General features: G+C 39.3%; 1 protein-coding gene across 2 annotated transcripts; it reads right to left on the bottom strand.

Moving 5' to 3' along the window:
• Positions 1 to 909: 909 nt before the first annotated feature.
• LOC108716941 (TRAF-type zinc finger domain-containing protein 1) lies at positions 910 to 20226 on the bottom strand. 2 transcript variants are annotated; one of them, XM_018263548.2, is made up of 13 exons: positions 20074 to 20226; positions 15563 to 15713; positions 13523 to 13658; positions 12996 to 13049; positions 11368 to 11698; positions 10881 to 11189; positions 9414 to 9484; positions 7928 to 8122; positions 6197 to 6412; positions 5929 to 6055; positions 5509 to 5746; positions 4476 to 4536; positions 910 to 1630 (listed from the first exon to the last, which is right to left on the bottom strand). In XM_018263548.2, the coding sequence occupies exons 2-13, from the start codon at positions 15604 to 15606 to the stop codon at positions 1592 to 1594; spliced, it is 1821 nt and encodes a 606-aa protein (XP_018119037.1). In that variant the 5' UTR covers positions 15607 to 15713; positions 20074 to 20226; the 3' UTR covers positions 910 to 1591. The 2 variants fall into 2 exon arrangements, with proteins under 2 accessions (XP_018119037.1, XP_018119048.1); XM_018263559.2 differs by having other exon boundaries at positions 20015 to 20210.
• Positions 20227 to 20587: the final 361 nt, after the last annotated feature.

Raw genomic sequence — 20587 nt, 5'->3', positions numbered from 1 at the left:
CGCTATGTAAATCCGTCCCTGGCCATACTATTACTTCATGGTATCCTCCCTCTGTTTAACTCTTGCATAAGTCTTCTACTGGAAAGAATTCTAGATTAAGTGGACACAGGAACCAGTCACTCTAAACTAAAATCCCTAAACAGCAGTGTATGTTTAATGAATCAGTTTGTATCATTTCTGACACAGGCTCAAAAACATGGACATTCCATTAAACTAACACAAGTCTGCAAGTATACTTTCCTTTTGGTGTTTCCCCTAGCCTAGATTCTTGGATAAGTTAGCTCCTGCACCAGTGACCAATCAAGAGAATTTTAACTTATCCCAAAGCAGTTCTATTGTGTGGTGCTGGCTCCTTCTGAAAACGCAGAATCAGGCACAATTGCCTGAGATTGTTACCTACACACCAATGTTACAACTAAAAAAAATAATTTATAGGTTCAGAGTGAAGCATTTGCAAACAATGGAATACAAACTGCACCATAAAGATCATGCCAGAATCCCTTTAAATAGTAGGAGTACAATGTGCTGGAGTAAGGGTTTTCATAGTACGTATGCACCAAATCCTACTATTTTGGATTTGGCCGAACCCCCGAAACCTTCGTGAAGGATTCAGCCGAATACCGAACCGGCATATGCAAATTAGGGGTGGGAAGGGGAAAGCATTTTTTTACAAAATTTCCCTCCCCCCCTAATTTGCATATGCAAATTAGGATTCAGTTTGGGCAAGCAAAAGGATTCGGCCGAATCCTGCTGTAAAAGCCGGAATCCTGGCACAATCCAGGACCGAATCCTGGATTCGGTGCATCTCTATTTCATAGTACTGTATGGGAGCAATGGCGCAGATAAAGCAGAATCTGCAAGCAAGGTTAGTAACACTTTTACAGATGCCAGAGAAAGCCTGCAACAGAATTGTTTTATCTGATCAAAATTTAATGTCCGTTTAAATCACTTACATAGGCTAAGTTTAATGCATTTTGTGCAAACCCTTATTTACCCTAACAGTAGAATACCAATACACCTTTAAAAACTCAGACCCATATTCCAATATGGATACCAAGAAAAGCAGCATATGAAAAGAGAAATGTAAATAAACACAAAAGCAGTAATGCAGCAACATGATTGGATCTGCCCGTTTATCCATCGCGGCCTTTTCTGCCCACGCTCTTCATCTTGCCCTCGACAAATGCCCTTAGCTGATGTAGTTGAACAACAGACGGAGATCGTGTAGCTCATAGTTGAACACTTTACATTGAGACATGAGAAGTGCTTTTTTTGTGACTTATGTGGTGAGAGGGAGACTTGTACTAATGCTAGCATACATAATGCATACAGATAAACAGATTTCTGAGAAATTAGAAGACCCTGGATACCAATAAATGTGCTCTCTCTCATTACATAACACATAAATGTACACACATATATACACACACAAACACAAAAAAAGAATCAGTAAAGTCGTTTCTGTATAAAAAAAAAAAAAACAATTCTGCATATCTTTTCTAGGCACAGAAAAAGAAATCTCTCTCTTTCACGCTATAGAGAGATAATTCTGCATATGAAGGTCAGGAACAAGTCAAGCAGGCTGCTCGTGTCATTCTTCCTTAACAACATCTCCAGGCAGCTTCTTCTCCTGCAAACCAACATAAATAATGAAGTTGCCACCAGATTCTACATGTTACACATAACTGACAGGACTTCCTGGGGTGGATAACAGGTGCACGGAGCAGTCACATCCCTCACAAAGCATTGTGGGTTTATTCAGTAACAATCCCCTTTACTGGGAAGGCCCAGCCAATAGGGTTAGTTATGTCCGTAATGAAACAAGAAAGCTGCCCTATTCTGCTGCTTCTTTGTATCAGGAGTTGGCTGTTCTTTACATGTATGTACAGTAGATCATTTATAAAACCCGACAAGTATATGCAGCAAAGAGGCAGAAAACGCTGCACTAAATATAAATTCTCTTTAATTTGTTCATGTTGCCAAATGACTATACTGCCCCTTTACCAATCCCATTGTTCCCAGTTTAAGTTCCTTTGCACTTCCCCAATTGCAGTGGAAAAAAGCCAGCTCTGATGTTGGTGTTTGAGATATATGTGCTCTCTCAGAGCCAAACATGTCTGATTGTTTTCTCTGTCCAGAAGTAGAGGTAGCCTAAGAGATATAGGGTGTCTAAGTCTATACATATAGCCATGATCACCACTGCTGGAAATATATATATATAAAAAAAAAAAATCTTTGAGCCATTGATTGTGACAGGCCCTCTGCAGACCAGCAGATTGCAGCCAACAGCACTCGGCACATGTAAAATAAAAAGCTTGATCAATTTCTGAAAGTATAGTCTTTTTGGATATCTTATACAGGTATGGGATCCATTATCCAGAAACCAGTTATCCAGAAAGTTCAGAGTTACAGAAAGGCTGCCTTCTATAGACTCTGTTATAATCAAATAATCCATTTTTTTACGAATTGTTCTCTTTTTTCTCTGTATTAATAAAACAGTACATTGTACTCGATCCAAACTAAGATATAATTAATCCTTATTGGAAGCAAAACCAGCCTATTGGGATTATTTAAGGTTTATTTTTTAAACATTATTATTTAAACATCTGGTAGACTTAAGGGATAAAGATCCAAATTACGGAAAGATCAGTTATCTGGAAAAGCCCAGGTCCCAAGCATTCTGGATAACAGGTCCCATACCTGTACTATAAACTTCTTATATTTCCTAACCAATACTTTTTTCAAACCATTTGCACTATTAGCGATGTAGTGATTCTGTCTCAGCTGAATGTGGGGGTGGCAGGTGATTAATTGATGCTGGAGTCTGCCCAGCCTTTGCTATTATTTTGTACTTTACATATTGCAGAACCAGAAATTCCACCACTCCTTATCCAGAGCAGCTGATGGAGGGATGCTGGGAAATGTGCAAGGTACCTTACCCTAAAGCCACTGCTCATGTATACGTGTATAGCAATAGGGAAAGCTGAACTCAACAGGGGAGGGTTATTAATTTCCTTTTTTCATTCTGCAGATCCCAAGCTTGGAATTGAAGCTACTGTGTGGTTGCCAATGCTTCGTTAGCAATGAAGCAGCAATTTGAAAGTCAGAATGAATGATTAACGGGAGAGGTACAGAATAAAATGACATGCAATAAATAAATAAGCATAATGAAACTGAAGTCTCATGGTGAATCTGTTTGTTTGTAGCCAAGGTCAGTGCCACAGATAAGCAGATAGCATTTCAAGCTGCAACCTGAAAACAGGCAGAATCGGGTGACAAGTTAGAAAACCATAAAACACGAAGACCAGCTGAAAAGTTGCTCAAGTTGCACACTTAAAGTAAAACTAATTGAAAGTTTTGCTTTGCTTTAATGAGATGTGCTCCCATCATAAAATGCAGTGCAAAGAAAAACAGGCCTAGGTGAGTGTCACAACTCTGCAGAATATAATAATAGTGTAATGACAATATGGGATACCAGAGGTCATAAAAAGGTGGGAGATTAAACAACTGACGTTTAGGGTTGCCAACCGGCCGGTATTTTACTGGTGTAGCTGGTAAAACACCTGCCAAGGCCGGGGCCGGTATTAAAAATTCACCTGCAATGCTGGTAATTTGTAATACCCTTAAAAAAAAAAAAATAAACCCTTCTCCGCCCCCAATTTGCTCAGAACTTACCTTTCCTTCAGCCTTCTGGCCATTGCGTGATGTTGCTCAGCCCCCTTTCTTGTCACTTTGTGTGGCTCCGCTCCCTTTTACATCACAGCCCGCCCCTTTTGTTCCCGCCCAGTAAAATTGTTCAGAGAAGGTGGCAACCCTACTGACGTTACAAGAGCACAACAGTGCCTGGGGCCAGTAGCATGAGCATAGGAGAGGATAAACTTAAAGGAACAGTAACACCAAAAAAATGAAAGTATTTCAAAGGAATGACAATATAATGTACAATTGCCCTTCACTAGTAAAACTGGTGTGTTTGATATAGAAACACAGCTACATTTTTTATTAAAAAGCTGATGGGGGCAGCGATTCATGCACAGGATACACAGTAGATTACAGATAAGTTCTGAACAATCCTATTCTACTATAGTACTAGTTATCTGCTATGTATCCTGTGCCTTTTCTCCTCTTTCAGTTGTGAATGGCTGCCCCTAAGGCTACACAGCAGCTTGTTTATATAAACTTTTATAGAATTTCTGAAGCAAACACACCAGTTGTATCAGTGCAATCCAACAGTACATTATATTTTCGTTACTTTAAAAATACTTTCATTTTTGGGGTTACTGTTCCTCTATGTCTGGAGCATAGATAATGTGTTATGTTTCAGTTATATTAGATTTCCCTATGTTTATAGAAAAATCATGCAAGCTGTTGTTCATATGACCTGTCTGTAATGCAGATGTGCCAATTGTTGATAAAGAATTTAGTAAATAAATAAGAATAAGGAAGTAACAGAGGAAAGGAAGATGCTGGTTTCATACCTTGGCTTTGTTTCTGGAGCTGCCAGTGTTGCTTGCTGTTGCTGTAAATTGTTTTACATTCCTGTCGAAAAAAAAGAAATGCAAGTTATGAGTTTCTACCTTTCACCTTTTCATATAACGTAACACCTCTCTGTTCCTGTCTCAATGTCATACTTGTCTCCCTTATTCATGTCTCTTGCCCCAGATCCACACACAACTTGCAACAATGATGTGACCGATACAGGGAAGAGAATATTTAATATACAAACATCTCTTCGGGGCAGATTTATCAAGGGTCGAATTTTAAAGTGTAAAAAACATTCGACCATCGAATTGCATTACTTCGATATTCGAAATCGAAAGGTTTTTTTTATCGAATTTGGCCATATTCGGTCGAAGTAAAATCGCTCGATCGTACGATTCAAACGATTTAATCGATCGAACGTTTTTACTTCGACTTCTAAAAACTTAGCCAAATGTTGCCTATAGGTTCTAGGAGGTCCCCATAGGCGAACATAGCAATTCGGCAGGTTTAAGGTGACGAAGTCTAACTTTTTTAAGGAGACAATAATTCTATTTTTGAAGTCGAACTTTTTTACTTCGAAGTCGAATTTAGGCCTATTTGATGGTCGAAATACCCAAAAATTTGTTCCAAATTTTTAAATTCGAAAATTCACTTCGACCCTTAGTAAATGTGCCCCTTCATTTTGTTATCCTTGTTCTCTTTGAGTGAGTTTCTGTCTGTCTGTATTGAAGTTTTTTTCACTTATAATAGGGGATGTAACCCAGTCCCCACATGTAAAAGAAGCACAATATTTCTTACATACCTAGTTATTTGTTTTAATATTAACATTTATTCCCCAAAGTACCAACATATTGTGCATTGCTGTACAATACAAGGTGATTAACTACTCCTTATTTATAGTAAACTATTTATATGTACGTATAAATGTTAAGTGGACTCTGTTGAGTGCTTGTATACTAATGGAAGTCACAGTTTGACGCCAAAAGGTCTATTTTTTTGCCAATTAAATTAGTAAATAATTTAAATTACCTGGAATGTAACCCTCCATGCAAGGGGGCGGTGTAAATTGAATCAAAAGTGTTTCGGTGTCGGGAATTCGTCTCAATGTTTCTTTTACTCTCATCGACATTTATGTGGTGTGTACCAAAGCCTGTTCTTGGCACCCTGGGTACGTAAGGCTGTTCAGTTGGGACCCCCTCTAGGAAACTCGCAGGTACAGAACGTGATGGCCGACCAGTGTTTTTGGTATGACTTGGAGCAGTGCGTCCTTTCAATACAAGAAAGCCCAATGTAGTTTTGTTTCTTCTTAAAACATCACACAAGTTATGTTACTACTGAACCGCCTCTTTGTATCCCTCCATTTTCATGGATGGCATCTCTTAAAAAAACCCCCATGAAGCAGACTCTCAGTCCCACCCTGTACATGGATTTTTCTACACCATTTACTACCTTGGGGAAACAGGTCATCAGATGCCAATAACCGATCCTGCAGATCATTACATTCCCTTGGACTTGGAAACACAGACGTTACAAATTTAGCCACAGCTTCAGAATTTGGGCACATGTCACATTGGTCCTTAAATAAAAAAATACAAATTAAACACATATCAGTAAAGGTGCGCAATGATTTGTTGCACCAATCAATGTTCACCATTTAATTATTTATATACGACACTGTCCTTTTTGTGTATAATTCCCCATTGTAAGGGATTGTTACCTGGTGATTAAAGAGAACATCTTCCTCCATTAGTACACTGCAGAATTCACAGGGGATCAGAATGTTGCTGGATTTGTCCACAGAAGGTGGTGGGGATACGGGGCGTATGTTTCTGTCATGTGGCTGTTCTATCCTATTTTGTTCCAAATCCAAAAAGCGAGTAGAAGGGGAACTTTGATTGAAGAAAGGAGAAAAAGCAGCAGGATTGCAGCCAGACTGTAACAGAAAAAAAGACAAGACTTCAGATTAAGAAGATAAGATTGTTTTACCTTTGCAAACTCCACATTAAAGAGGTGTTTCACCTTCAAGTTAAGTTTTAGTATGTTCTAGAATGGCCAATTCTAAGCAACTTTTCAATTGGTTGTCATTATTTATTTTTTATAGTTTTTGAATTATTTGCCTTCCTCTTCTTCCTCTTTCCAGTTCTCAAATAGGGATCACTGACCCCCATCGAAAAACCAAATGCTTTGTAAGGCTACACATTTATAGTTATTGCTACTTTTTATTGCTCATCTTTCAATCCAGGCCTGTCCTATTCATAGTCCTGTCTTCTATTTAAATCAATACATGATTGACAGGGCAATTTGGACCCTAGCAACCAGATTACTGAAATGGCAAACTGGAAAGTTGCTGAATAAAAAGCCAAATAACTCAAAAACCACAAATCATAAAAAATGAAAAGCAATTTCAAATTGTCTCAAAATATAACTCTCGACATGATACTAAAAGTTAATTTAAAGGTGAACAACCCCTTTAACAGGGCTGGAACTAGGGGTAGGCAGAAGAGGCACTTGCCTAGGGCAAGACAACATGGGGGTGCTGGGCAGGTACCTGTTCAAAAGTCTTCTGCCCACGCCTAGTCTGGGTTAGCTCCCCTGCCCCTCCCTCCCTCCTCTCCCCTCCATCCCCTGCTCTTCCCTGTCGGCTTGGCCCAGCAGTGCATGTTAATATACATTATTTTTAACATGTATACATCAGGCATACAAAAACAACCAATAGCCAGTGCAAGGGGTAAAGAGGGCCCTGCCCATAAAAGCTTACAATCTAATGAACAATTTCAGGTGAAAGATTTGGAATTGAGCATTGCCTTTAGCAGCACATATTCACACAAACTATAATGCACAATTATATTACATGTTTGTCAGATGTATATACATGCATGTAGTTTACGTGTGTTCTAGAGCATGTACCAAAGTGGGGCTATTACTTATACCAGGGATCCCCAACCAGTAGCTCGTGAGCAACACGTTGCTCTCCAACCCCTTGGATGTTGCTCCCAGTGGCTTCAAAGCAGGTGATTATTTTTGAATTCCAGGCTTGAAGGCAAGTCTTGGCTGTATAATAACCAGATGTACTGCCAAACAGAGCCTCAATATAGATTGAAAATCCTCATAGGGGCTACCAAATGGCAAATCACAGCACTTATTTGGCACCCCAAGAACATTTTTCAAGCTTGTGTTGCTCCCCAACTCATTTTTCTTCTGAATGTTGCTCACGGGCTCAAAAGGTTGGGGATCCCTGACTTATACTAAGAGGTAGTGGAGCTCAGACATTCTCGGTCTGCATTCAGACATACGGACTTACTTGATGCTTGAGACTCACTTCCTCACACAAATGCAGACATGCAGCCCACAATAAGTTATGCTGGTCAATTCACACCCCCAAAATGAGAATCACTGCTACAAAGACGGTAGCACCATTACACTGACACCCCAGGTTTATAATCGGTACCTCATGACGCACTAGATCCTCCTGCTTCATTTGTACACCACAGAATTCACAAGGGATGCGAATGTTGTTGGGTATGTGCACAGAAGATGGTGGGGATGCAGGCCGTACATACTGCTCACGTTCAAAATCCAAAAAGTTGGTGGGAGCGGGTCTTCGATCACAGAAAGAAGCAAAGATGCGAGGATTGCAACCAGACTGGTAAGAAAAACAAATTCAGGGCCACAAAACAAAAAGCATTTTGATCAAGCCTACTTCAATTGGTTTTGCCCAAGGTAGAAATGGTACTGAAGGTATTATTATCGTGATGGAATATTAGGTGTATAAGAAAATCTCTGTACAGTACATTTTGGTATAAGGAGCATATAGTATCCTGTTAAAGGGGTGGTTCACCTTTAAAGTAACTTTTAGTATGTTATAGAACAACCAATTCTAAGCAACTTTTCAATTGGTTTTCGTTATTTATTGTTTATAGTTGTCTTTTTCTTCTGATTCTTTGCAGCTTTCAAATGGGCGTCGCCGTCCCCTTCTAAAAAAACAAATGCTCTGTAAGGCTACAAATGTATTGTTATTTCTACTTTTTATTGCTGATCCTTCTATTCAGACTCTTTCCTATTCATATTCCAGTCTCTTATTCAAATCAATGCATGGTTGCTAGGGTAATTTGGGCCCTAGTTACCAGATTGCTTAAAATGTAAATTGAAGCGCTGCTGAATAAAAAGGTAAATAACTCAAAAACCACAAATAATAAAAAACGAAAACCGATTGCAAATTATCTCAGAATATCACTCTCTACGTCATACTAAAAGTTATTTTAAAGGTGAACAACCCCTTTAAATATGCTTTGTGTTTGGGTGTTGGACACCCCTAAACTTCAGGCTTGACCTGCCTGGCTGGTCGGGAAGTTTAGCATTCTAGTTTAAGAGAAATTTTTGGGGGTAGACTTTCCATCAGCATTCAAGAGGGAGTCATGTGACTCTACGAGGAACACCCCAGTCAGAGCCCCGAGATAAGAAGCCAACACCATCTTGGTAACAACATGCACTGGACTTGGCCAGGACATAGTGTGCTCTTATTCTCTATAATAAAGCAGTTCCTTGTACTTGATCCCAATTAAACTGTATGAATCCATATTGGTGGCGAAAATTCTAGTTCATGTTTAAATGTTTTTAGTAGCCTTAACATTTAATGATCCTAATTACAGAATACGCCTTATTTGAAAGATCCCAAGCATTTCAGATAATAGACCCCATACCTGTATCTAGCACAAAGAAGATGTAAATTCATACTAAAAAAAAAAAAAAAACAAGTAAGTATGGGAGGACAGGCCTTAAATAGGTCCTTCATGAGTAAAGTCCTCTGGTTTCCTCTATAAGGATATCGAGACAATTCTTACAGTAAAAAAGGATAGTTACGGAGGTTATTGCAGTTTCCCTTTTAGTTAAGTGCTTTAGACACTGTGCTCATTGCAATGGGCCACATGCTGTACCTGATGCAGTATAAGGTCCTCTGCAGGAAAAAGCTTTTCACAGAATTCACATGGAAGGCCAAGTTCAGTCTCTGCAAGGGGTAAAGGAACAAATAAAATAATAATAAAAAGCTGATTCTGACAAACTTCTTCATTAGGATGTAATAAAAAAAAAATAAAAAAAAAAAAGAATAATAATTTAAAACTTTTGCAAGAAAAAAGTAATGCGTTTTGTACTCATTCGTCTTGTAAATACTAGTGTTAGTAACAGAGGCACAGCAGCCCATCTACAATAATGGAAATCCTTCATACACAAGCGTCTTCACAGCCTCTAACCTCTGCAAATCCTGCAAACAGCTCCACTTAGGGTGGTGGCACATGGGATTTAGTGCCTCAGATAAATCTTCGCTACTGCATGCGACTAATCTCCCCAAAATGCCTTCCCACCAGCAAGAATGTGACTCTCCAGCAGGATGGCATAAGTGTCACTTTGGTTTTCCGAAGTCGCCTCACAAGAGTCTAATAGAAATTTTTTTTTTGTCAAAAATTCAAATTGGGAATAATTCAAACTCCATTAGAATTTTCGACATTTATCAAATCTTTACCCTGGGAATAATTTAAATTCAACTATTCAACACCTTAAATCTTCCGACTTCATGTATAAGTCAATGGGAGAGGTCCAGGGACCAATTTGAAGATGAGAAAAAAAAAAAAAAAAAAAAACTATTCGAGTTTAGTCTAATTCGATTCGAGTTTTCAAGTTGGTAATATTCATTCGATTTTCAGATATTCATTTTTTTTTTTTATTAAATAACCTCCAGATTGAATTTCGAGTATATTTGAATTTATTAACCAAAAAATCACATGAATTTGAAATGCAACCTTTTAAATGGGCATCCCAGTCTACATTTCCTTCTTAAGAAAAGTAAAGGAAGCATAGATACGGCTTTGGGACAAGCTTCCTGAAACATGAATGGATAGCTAGACTGATAAGAGAATGAAGGGAAAGTAATGGAATGTGGAAATCAATACCATTGTTTGAGCGCCACTCTGGAAACTTGTGGCCATGAGCAAAAAAAAAAAAAAGAGGTACAAGACTTGGGAAGCAAAATGAAAAAGGTCTATGGAAGCACATTCTATACAAGGTAAGGACCGTCAGGATCATAATTTGCCTCTTCTTCATCCCTTTCATAAAAGCATTGGAAGGACACTGCTGCATAAAAGGATGATACACCAGGAGCAGCAGTGATGGTTATATCTCATCACTACTTTAAATTGAACTAAGGTTTGGCAGACATCAGAAAAAGAAAATCAAATTGGGAAATGGAAAAAAAAGGGGATGGGGGTCCAATGATTAATGTTCTATTATTTTAAAATCTGGGAATCAAAGACTGACTGGGTACCTCAAAAGAATAAATGGTTTAATGTGGCCAAACAGATTGGCATAATTATTTCTGGTACCTCTGAAAAGAAATCATTGGCCCTCACCTGTCTGAGTGCTTGGTGAATCAGCTTCCACAGTTTTATCATCACAGAAAAGGTTGGAATCCTTTTGCCAGTCACGGTACTTAGCAACTTTGTCTTTGGAATCAAATGCTCTCCATGAATTGACATTGGCTGAAAGATCAGTATCAGGGTCTACACTGGAACCAATCTCATTCTGAAATCTCGGAGGACGAAAAGAGCTCAATCCAGAGTGTCCTTGATTTCTATAAATGGAACGAAAATCTCTCCGATTTGAGAACGGCTCTTGTCCCCTTGCTGGGATATTTCTCGTCAGGTTTGTTTGCTTTAGAGCTAGGAGAAAAAAAAAAACAGTTATACACCAATTTCAACAAATACTTTCCTATTAAAGAGAATCTTCTATGTCAAATAAATGGGAAGTTGCTTTAGCCCTGCTATTTACCACTGCTTTCTCTGTGGAGAAACAAGTTTTACATTATGTAGATGTATTGACATAGTACTAATCTCTCACCTTTGTTCTGTCCTTCTCCTCTATGAAGATTTTGCAGTGATGGTGTTAACATGGGATTTCTGTAAAATCGAGATGGTAATATGGCATGCAAAAGATCATTCTGTGTAGCATCAAACCAGGCTCCGCTGTTTAACAAAGGCTTCTTTGGGACGCTCTCTTTGCCACACACATCAGGGTGATCATTCAGGTCCTTTATCATCACACTGCGCCCACACTTCTCACAGCGCTCAGTCCTGGCTCCACAGTAGTCCTCGTGGCCTGCCAGCAAATTGAATGCAAGTTCCAGCTCACAGAACTGGCATTTAGCTAAACGCAGAGGGCAAGCGGAAAGCTTTAACAAGAGAAAAATTAAAAGTTAGCTCACCGGGTAAGTTTAATAACAACGTTTCAGATCCCTGGAACAATTCTGCCTGCAGGTGAATTGCAAGTATACAGGCTCAGATAAACATGAAGTAGAAAGTAGGTTCACAATAATAAAGTCTAAGGCATAAAAGTTCCAAATTACCCTATTCTGTACCATGTGCAGTTAAAAATAGGGATTCGGCCGAATCCTTCTGCAAGGCCGAACCAAATCTGACTCCTAATTTACATATGTAAATTAGGGGCGAGGAGGGAAATCACATGACTTTTTGTCACAAAACAAAGAAGTAAAACAGGTTTTCCCGTTCATATTTGGTTCAGTATTCGGCCGAATCTTTCGCAAAATCTTTCGCAAAGGATTCGGCTGAATCCAAAATAGTGGATTCGGTGCATCCCTAGTTAAAAAGTTTCACAACTTGACGCTACAACTGCTTTAACATTTCCTACATAGTTCATCATTGCAGTGGTATCTACAGTGCAGGGGGGTGGGGTGTCTCCGATGCATTTTTATAGTCCACAGTTCAGCCCAAGGACTGTTGGAGTGTTTTGATGGATATTATTAACTCCGGTTAGCAAAACAGAGGTGTTGAACGGGGCATGGCTGAAAGATATTCAGAAAAACAGTTCATTAACACAAGGATTTTTAGGGATGCACTAAATCCAGGATTTGGCCTTTTCAGCAGGATTCGGATTTGCCCGAATCCTTCTGCCTGGCCGAACCAAATCCTAATTTGCATATGCAAAACAAGGAAGTAAAAAATGTTTTCCCCTTCTCACCCCTAATTTGCATATTGCAAATTAGGATTCGGATTGGTATTCGGCCAAATGTCCTAACCAGCTATATTTTAAGTAAAGTCACAGTAAAAACATCTAGGCAGCTGTAGAAACTGTGAAAAAGTGTTTATTAGTATAATGCCATAAGACACATACCAGTGGGAGGGGGGGGGGGGACTGTGCCTTCACTAAAATTTAGAAATACAAAACATTAAGGGGTACAGTTGAAGTACTGGATAGAATTAGTCCTTTTATGTCTGTTATTTCTGAAAGAGTTGGTACTCTGAGGTTTCCTAGTTAGGGCAACATTTATCAATGTGGATTAGGTCTCCTTATGAAGCCAATAAAACTGTACTAGTTTCACTTTGACCCTGACTCTCGAAAAAAGCAGCAAAAATCTCTAATAAGCAGGGTATGCACAGTTTTGGACATTGATGCGGACTATATAATAATTATACTTCTCTGTTACTAGAGAATGCTTTAAAGACACTAACCTCATGTTCTTCCAGAACACTCTTCTCCATTGTCATTTTACACTTACAGGTCACCTGCGAGAAACAAAAGTATAAAAACTAAGGTTCCAAAAGAGGCTTATTGGTTTGAGCCATATTGACTGCAGCAATATCTGTGCCCATAAAGTGGTGTAATACAGCTCTATCAGTGCCTATAAAGTGGTGTAATACAGCTCTATCAGTGCCCAATAAAGTGGTGTAATACAGCTCTATCAGTGCCTATAACACTGTGTAATACAGCTCTATCAGTGTCTATAGAGTGGTGTAATACAGCTCTATCAGTGCCTAAAAGTGGTGTAATACAGCTCTATCCGTGCCTATAGAGTGGTGTAATACAGCTCTATCAGTGCCCAATAAAGTGGTGTAATACAGCTCTATCCGTGCCTATAGAGTGGTGTAATACAGCTCTATCAGTGCCCAATAAAGTGGTGTAATACAGCTCTATCAGTGCCTATAGAGTGGTGTAATACAGCTCTATCAGTGCCTATAAAGGGTTACAGAGAGAATACCGGTGCGTGCTCGGTGACCAGGTGCTCCTCCATGTCTGCAGTTGGCACAGGCTCTTTGCACACATCACAGACACTGATGTTCCGCTTGCAGTGGATTTCATGGATGGTGAAATTGGACAGAGGAATGTCACGTTTACTGGAATGGAACAGAAATACACAGTAGTGAATGCAGTCAAATCCTGCTAAGCAGAATGAGTAGCTACAGATGGAGGCAGGACAAGTTAAAGTGTTCATCACATGTCCCTCATATTCAGTTTCGGTCCCTGTTTTCTGTACCCAGGAAAGCCCCTACAAATGCCTCTGCTGTACAAAAGTAACCAACCAAATAAAGAATATTATAGGCCCTACGATCAGGGTACATTTCCCAGTATCTCACAATTACGATCTTTCTTGGAAAAGATCTTTCCAAGAAAGATCGTTGGTTTCAACACACACACGTGTAGAGCAGAATCGTCAGATATACAGGTAGAAACAATAGAATTATACCTGTATCCGACGATTCAGCACTAACAAAGGCCGATGTTTGGGTGCCTTCAAAGGCACCAGAACAAAATTTTCCGTCCAGCCGGATTAACGAGCCTCAAGTCTTCTGCCGATATCAGTCGGCTCTTTTCCCACCATACATGCACCGAATATAGTATGAAAATTTGTTTTGTACGATATTATCTGTGTGTCTATGGCCACCTTAACTGTCAGTTCCAGGATGATCTTTCCCCCCCCAGGCAGGTTGAATTGAAGCTGCATTTGTTGTACAATTTGCTCAGGCCAACATATTTCTTAATATTAACATAGCAGTCACCCTGCCCAACTTCCAGCAATATCCAAGACTATCCTTATCAATAATTTCTCTGTGCAAATGAGTCAGTTGGACATTTAACCTATCATTAGTCCATGCACGCTTTGTTCTGGGCGGGTATCATATCTAACTTTCCTTCAATATAAGACTCCAAAGGCTGCATGTAGAGAGACATATTGCGGAGAGAGGGATAGCTTGCGTCTGAAATTATACAGAATTTTTAATATTTAAAAGGTCCTTATTTTCATGAGATAATTGATAAAAGATAATTTTGTGTTTCCATAGTAGTTTCCCTTCTCAGGAACCATTCTACTTATCAATAGTATCCTTTAGTAATTGTGAACCAACTTCTAGTGTGTTGGACTAGGAATGTACTTTGAACATAATGTTACAATGTACCTTTAAAGCTAAGGACATACACTGAGCTTTCTTTGACAAAGGTAAACACTAGCAAAGAAACTGCCAATGCACTCCCGACCATGTGAAAATAAGCACCCATAGGTGTGCATAATGGGGATTTCAGCCAAAAACGGTCATGTGCATCATTAGCATAAAATAATTTTCAATGTTTTTCCTCAGAGAACGGCACAGTATGCCATATAAATAGCTTTACCCTTACTTACTTACACTCACACACAATGTAAGATGCACAAAATGTAAAAAAGAACAAACTGAAATGGGAGGAGGTTGCTTTTGGCATGGCAGTTGCTATATTGTTTGGGTTATAGGTTAGATGCATGTTAATCAATGGGTTATCAGATCATTTTGGATATTATTCCTCAGTGAGGTTAAAGGGCTTTTACAGCCTTTTTCTTTTGCTGAAATGTAGTCAGTACAGGGGAAGAGCAGCTCTGCTGGAATAGGTTAATGGGATTACTCTGTACTGGCAACAGGGAAACCGAGGAGCTTGCTTTTCTATTATTTATGGTCCCAATGGCTGACCATGCACCTTCTAATGCTCTACAATGTACCCTCCAAAGCTTACTGTTAAGGAATTATAACAAAATAGAAGGGCTATGGGATGATGTAGGGTAGGTTGTGGCTAACCAGTGTAAAAGACTATAGCAATTTAGGCCAGGCCTAAATGTTAAATTGAGCCCACAACTCTTTCATATAAACTGGGCCAAAAATCACATCCTGACAATGTATCAGACTTTTATTAATACAACTCTATTGCTGGAAAACATAATGAAAAATAAAGTCCCAATTAATGAAGGCGTTTTTTATTTAGTGTGTTTACTCACCAATTCCCACAGAGCTGTGTCTCCTGCTCAGCTTCTGATGCCATGTTCAGTTTTCCTACACGATTACTTTCACTTGTGCTTCCTCTCAAATGGGCGAAGCCCTGGAGTATTTCTATATTCCCAAGTCAACTTGTTCCACTCAACAGTCACACTGCACAACAGATATGAATAGAATAGCTCAATTACTAGAAAATGCTGCAAGTTACACATTAATGCAAATTGTGTGATTTAAATAAAACAATAAATCCAGGACTGGGCATTCAGCCAAAGATTCATTTATTTCTAGTAACAAAGAAAAGAGTGAACAACAAACACAACTTTGTATGATTATCTGTGTGTTTATGCTGGCCCGTGGATCCCAACTCATGTGCATATATTACAGATAAGGTTTGATTCAGGGATCCGGCAGGTATGAACACATGGGGGTTTTTATCAAAGGTCGAATTTTAAAGTTATGTGAGCTTTTTTTAGACCTTGAATGAACTCAACTCAAATGTTTTCTAATTTAAGACAAATTAGCGAGTTTTGAATCACTCAAAATGATTGCATTTTCTAACAAAACCCAACAAAGAAAACATCATGAAGGCTAAAATGGTTCAAGGGACCTCTGCCATTGACTCCTACATGACCTTGACAGGTTTTAGATGATGTATTTTCCGATTCCAGCTATTTCCAGGTTTGGGGTATAATACATCTACAAAAATTTGAATTAAAACCCCTCAAAAAGTCTAATTTTTTGTGGAAAAAAACAACACAACCTTTAATAAATAACACCATTTCCGCCACACTTTCTGCTGTTGAGTGTGCAACTGAAACAATAAAACTGGGGACGTACTGTGTATGTGACCCCCTTGCAAAGTCTCCATTTGTTCACTAGTGGGCTAATTAGTTTTTATAAGACACATACCAATGGTTCAATGCTTTTTAAATTATGTGTGAGGCAATGTTAAAAAAAAAAACACTATTGAGATGATACCTCGGTGTCTATAGCTTAGCAAAATTTCCCTTATTTTCAAGAAATTCACATAAAAGAGTGTTAAGATACTGCTCAATACTTTAATGTCCCGATTTAACTAGCTGCAAGCTAATCATACACTGGCAAGTCAGCAGCTTACAGGCCTACAAGTGCAGTCAAAATAACGGCCTCCCTATCCCATATCTGAGCAAGGCTTTGCCAAAAAAAAAAAAAAAAAGTTGGAAAATTCTGGTGAGCAAAGACCACGTCAGGCTGAGGAAACCACCATAAAACCATAGTGTATGCAAGCAGACAACACACCCATAATGAATCACAGCCATTCTAGGAGTATGACTAAGCATTAAAGAAAAAAAACTCCCTAGTGTAAAAGAAAGTGCAACTGAAGAGCCACCTGAGCCATAATATATGTGTTGAAGGCATGTACCATATTTCTTCCTACGTTTTCTATAGGATAATGATATGCAAGTGTCATGTTACAATTTCAGAGACAGGCTACAATTCAAAGGAAATGAAACCGAATATTCTCACATTGGGATCCCCTTGCTCAGCGATTCTTCTTTTCCTTCTTGTTTTTGGCCAACACATGCTTATCACACCCAACACCCATACTGATATCCATTTAAATCAGCAATATCAAATTCTCAAAAAATGACCATTGTACACAGATTTCATAGGTTACACAAAAAAGAAGTTATAACTTGAATGTGCTTTTAGGCAGGCTCAGTAACCTCATCACCAGCTGTTCTCATATGTGGGGAGAAATGGGATCCAGAAGCCTTTACAGTTAGCGAGCAAAACAATGTTTATTTAGTAGAATAAGGCTTAGTCTATAAACCCACTAAAAATGTCTGCAAAAAAATTGCAACAATAAGTTAAAAACTGGAGTAAGTGGATCATGCCTAAATTGCATGCAAATGGGTACAATATGCACATGGATTTACACTTTAACCCCACTGCAATCTCTTGGTTTATGACCAGCTTAATACTCTAATTGGCTACTGAAGATTGTAGCCCCACTCTTCCAAACAGAATTGATTTGTTGGTGGGTATTCAGTGGGTAGCCTACCCACTGCAGGGCTCTACTCTAGTCCTCCACTCCCTAATTGCCTACAATTTGATACATTGGTAGCTGGCATGTCTCAAAATTTAAAATGTGATAGAAACGTTACTTTTATTCCTCGCATGCATAGGGCTTTCCGTGTCACTTCCCATAGTCAGATGCCCTCTTTCACTATGTCGAGTAACAGCTTTCTGGCCTGTGATTGCTTGCCTGACCAATACATTTTCTGGCTCAGCCAGATATTGAACAATTTATACAAAAAAAACCTTTGGGCAAGGAGTATGTCGGGTTGTGGTCATTTCCCCAACAGGTCTGCAGAGGCACCCCATGTGGCCTCATTATTGATCCACCACCTTGGTGGCAAAATTTGGCAAAAATTATCTAAGAGTCTTCCAGTTTATGGCCAACAAAACTCTAATGGTCTAAAGCAGTGATCCCAAAACAGAGGCTCACAACAACCCCTTGGATGTTGCTTCCAATGGCCTCAAAGCAGGTGCTTATTTTTAAATTTCTCGCTTGGATGCAAGTTTTGGTTGCATAAAAACCAGGTGTACTGCCAAACTATAGGCTGTCAGTCCACATAGGGACTACCAAATGGCCAACCACAGCCCTTATTTGGCTTCCCCTGGAGCTAATATCATGGCTTGTGTTGCTTCCCAACTCTTTATAAATTTCAATGTGAATCGCAGATTAAAAAGATTGGGAGCTCCCAGTCTAGATTTCAAGATAGATACATACACACACACAAACACAAAGTATAAAAATGCAATAATACAGTGAATAATGTTCCCCCTGCTGTAAAACATAGGGAAATAAGTGACCGAGGAGTTCCATGACCATACACAAGATCATGGAAATCCGAGGTGATTTATAATATCCCCATATTTTACAACAGGGGGTACATTATTTATTGTTTTAGGGAGTCATATGACAGAGATGACATTACTAATCACCGATTATATCTGATGGCATCACTAAGAGCCTTTTAAAAGGATATAATTTATAGGATATTCGTGGCTCTAGTGTATTATATTGTGAATAAAGTGTAAAATCTAAAGATATTAAAGGCAGAGACACAGGCTGCTATTTCGGGAGATTAGTCGCCCAGCGACAAATTGCTTCTTCTTTGAGTGACTAATCTCCTTGAACTGCCTTCCTGCTGGCTAGAGTGTAAATTGCCAGGGGGATAGCACTCAGATCACTGTGACTTTCTGAAGTCGCCCGAAGTTTCCTCGTGAGGTAACTTTGGAAATGAAGCTGGGCGACTAATCTCCTTGAATAGCAGTGCATGTCTCTGCCCTAAAAGTTACAGAGGAGTTCCATGACCATATAAAAGCACAAGGCCCAAGACCTGTTTTTATACATGCTTTATTAAAGGGATACTGTCATGGGAAAAAATTAATCAGTAAATAGTGCTGCGCCAGCAGAATTCTACACTGAAATCCATTTCTCAAAAGAGCAAACAGATTTTTTTATATTCAATTTTGACATGGGGCTAGACATATTGTCAATTTCCCAGCTGCCCCAAGTCATTTGACTTGTGCTGTGATAAACTTCAATCACTCTTTACTGCTGTACTGCAAGTTGGAGTGATATCACCCCCTCCCTTTCACCCCCCCCCCAGCAGCCAAACAAAAGAACAATGGGAAGGTAACCAGATAACAGCTCCCTAACACAAGATAACAGCTGCCTGGTAGATCTAAGAACAACACTCAATAGTGAGAACCCATGTCCCACTGAGACTGCTTTAGTTACATTGAGAAGGAAAAACAACAGCCTGCCAGAAAGCACTTCTCTCCTATAGTGCAGGCACAAGTCACATGACCAGGGGCAGCTGGGAAATTGACAACGTTTTGAAAAAAAATCATGTTTTCCGATGACAGGATCCCTTTAATATAATACACAACTTTCAGGGAGTCATGGGACAGAAATTATATCACTAACCTCTGATTATAACCGATGACATCACTAAACATTGTTTATAAGGATATAATTTATGGATATATTCATGGCTCTTGCGGATTATAAAACAATAAAGTAGTGTTATAATACCTCAATTAATGGGCAGCCACAAGGACACGCACATGCCCCTCATACTTAACTACACGCAATGGCTGCTGGCATTAGTAGTTTATTGAGGAAATGAATGCAGAAAATGGTAAACTATGGGCAAGAAGCAGCAGGACTAACAATGATATTCTGAGTGTGCTCCTGTTACAAGACTTGGTATCTGCAGACAAAAGAAGAGTGTGGGCACTAAACAAACACTGATCTTGTAGCTGGCACTATCCACTAAATGAAAAAGAAACAAGCAATATCCCTGCTGATCACTACAAGTCAGCCGGTGCACAACTGTCTATAAGTAAACAGGCAGATGGCTAAGTCTTTGTCTAGATAAGGAGTAATACATGGGCACCTTAGCAGTCGAGAATGATAACGCGCAGTCCCTCCAGCTTACTCAGTTGTATCCCTTACCGGCGTCTCACGAGCACCCTGACACAGGATAACCGGCTGTCACCGAACTACTTCCAAAATGCCCACAAACATTTACCAAGGACGCTACTTCCTCATACTTCGTCGCCTGCTAATCCCCGGCCTACAATTGGGCGCCAGCGACGTCATTCAATATTATACTTTCGACTCCACCTCTATCTGCTGATTGGCTGATTTGTATCAAGGTTTGAAAACACTGGGAGGCGCATATAATCGGAGTACGAAATGGCAACTGAGTGTGACATATTCTGATAATCCTTCCTAAAGAAGGTTCATTTTACTTCTGCATCACAGCTTCTACTAACGTAAACAAAAAAAAATGATACATGCAAATATATGTCAATAAATATGTGGTTGAATAGCTTTAAGTCTCATGTATTTCACTGAATTTTCAAAGAAAGATGAAGGCATAGTGGTGCCTCAGGATAGTGCTGGTTGGTGGGGGGGCAAGGGAATTTGTGACCCAAAGCGGATCCTGACCAGGTCTGGACTGGGA

Source organism: Xenopus laevis, chromosome 1L (assembly GCF_017654675.1).
Source record: "Xenopus laevis strain J_2021 chromosome 1L, Xenopus_laevis_v10.1, whole genome shotgun sequence".
Classification (NCBI taxonomy): Eukaryota; Metazoa; Chordata; class Amphibia; order Anura; family Pipidae; genus Xenopus; species Xenopus laevis.
Note: the sequence above shows the minus strand (reverse complement) of the source record. Positions and strands in the feature narration are given on the sequence as shown.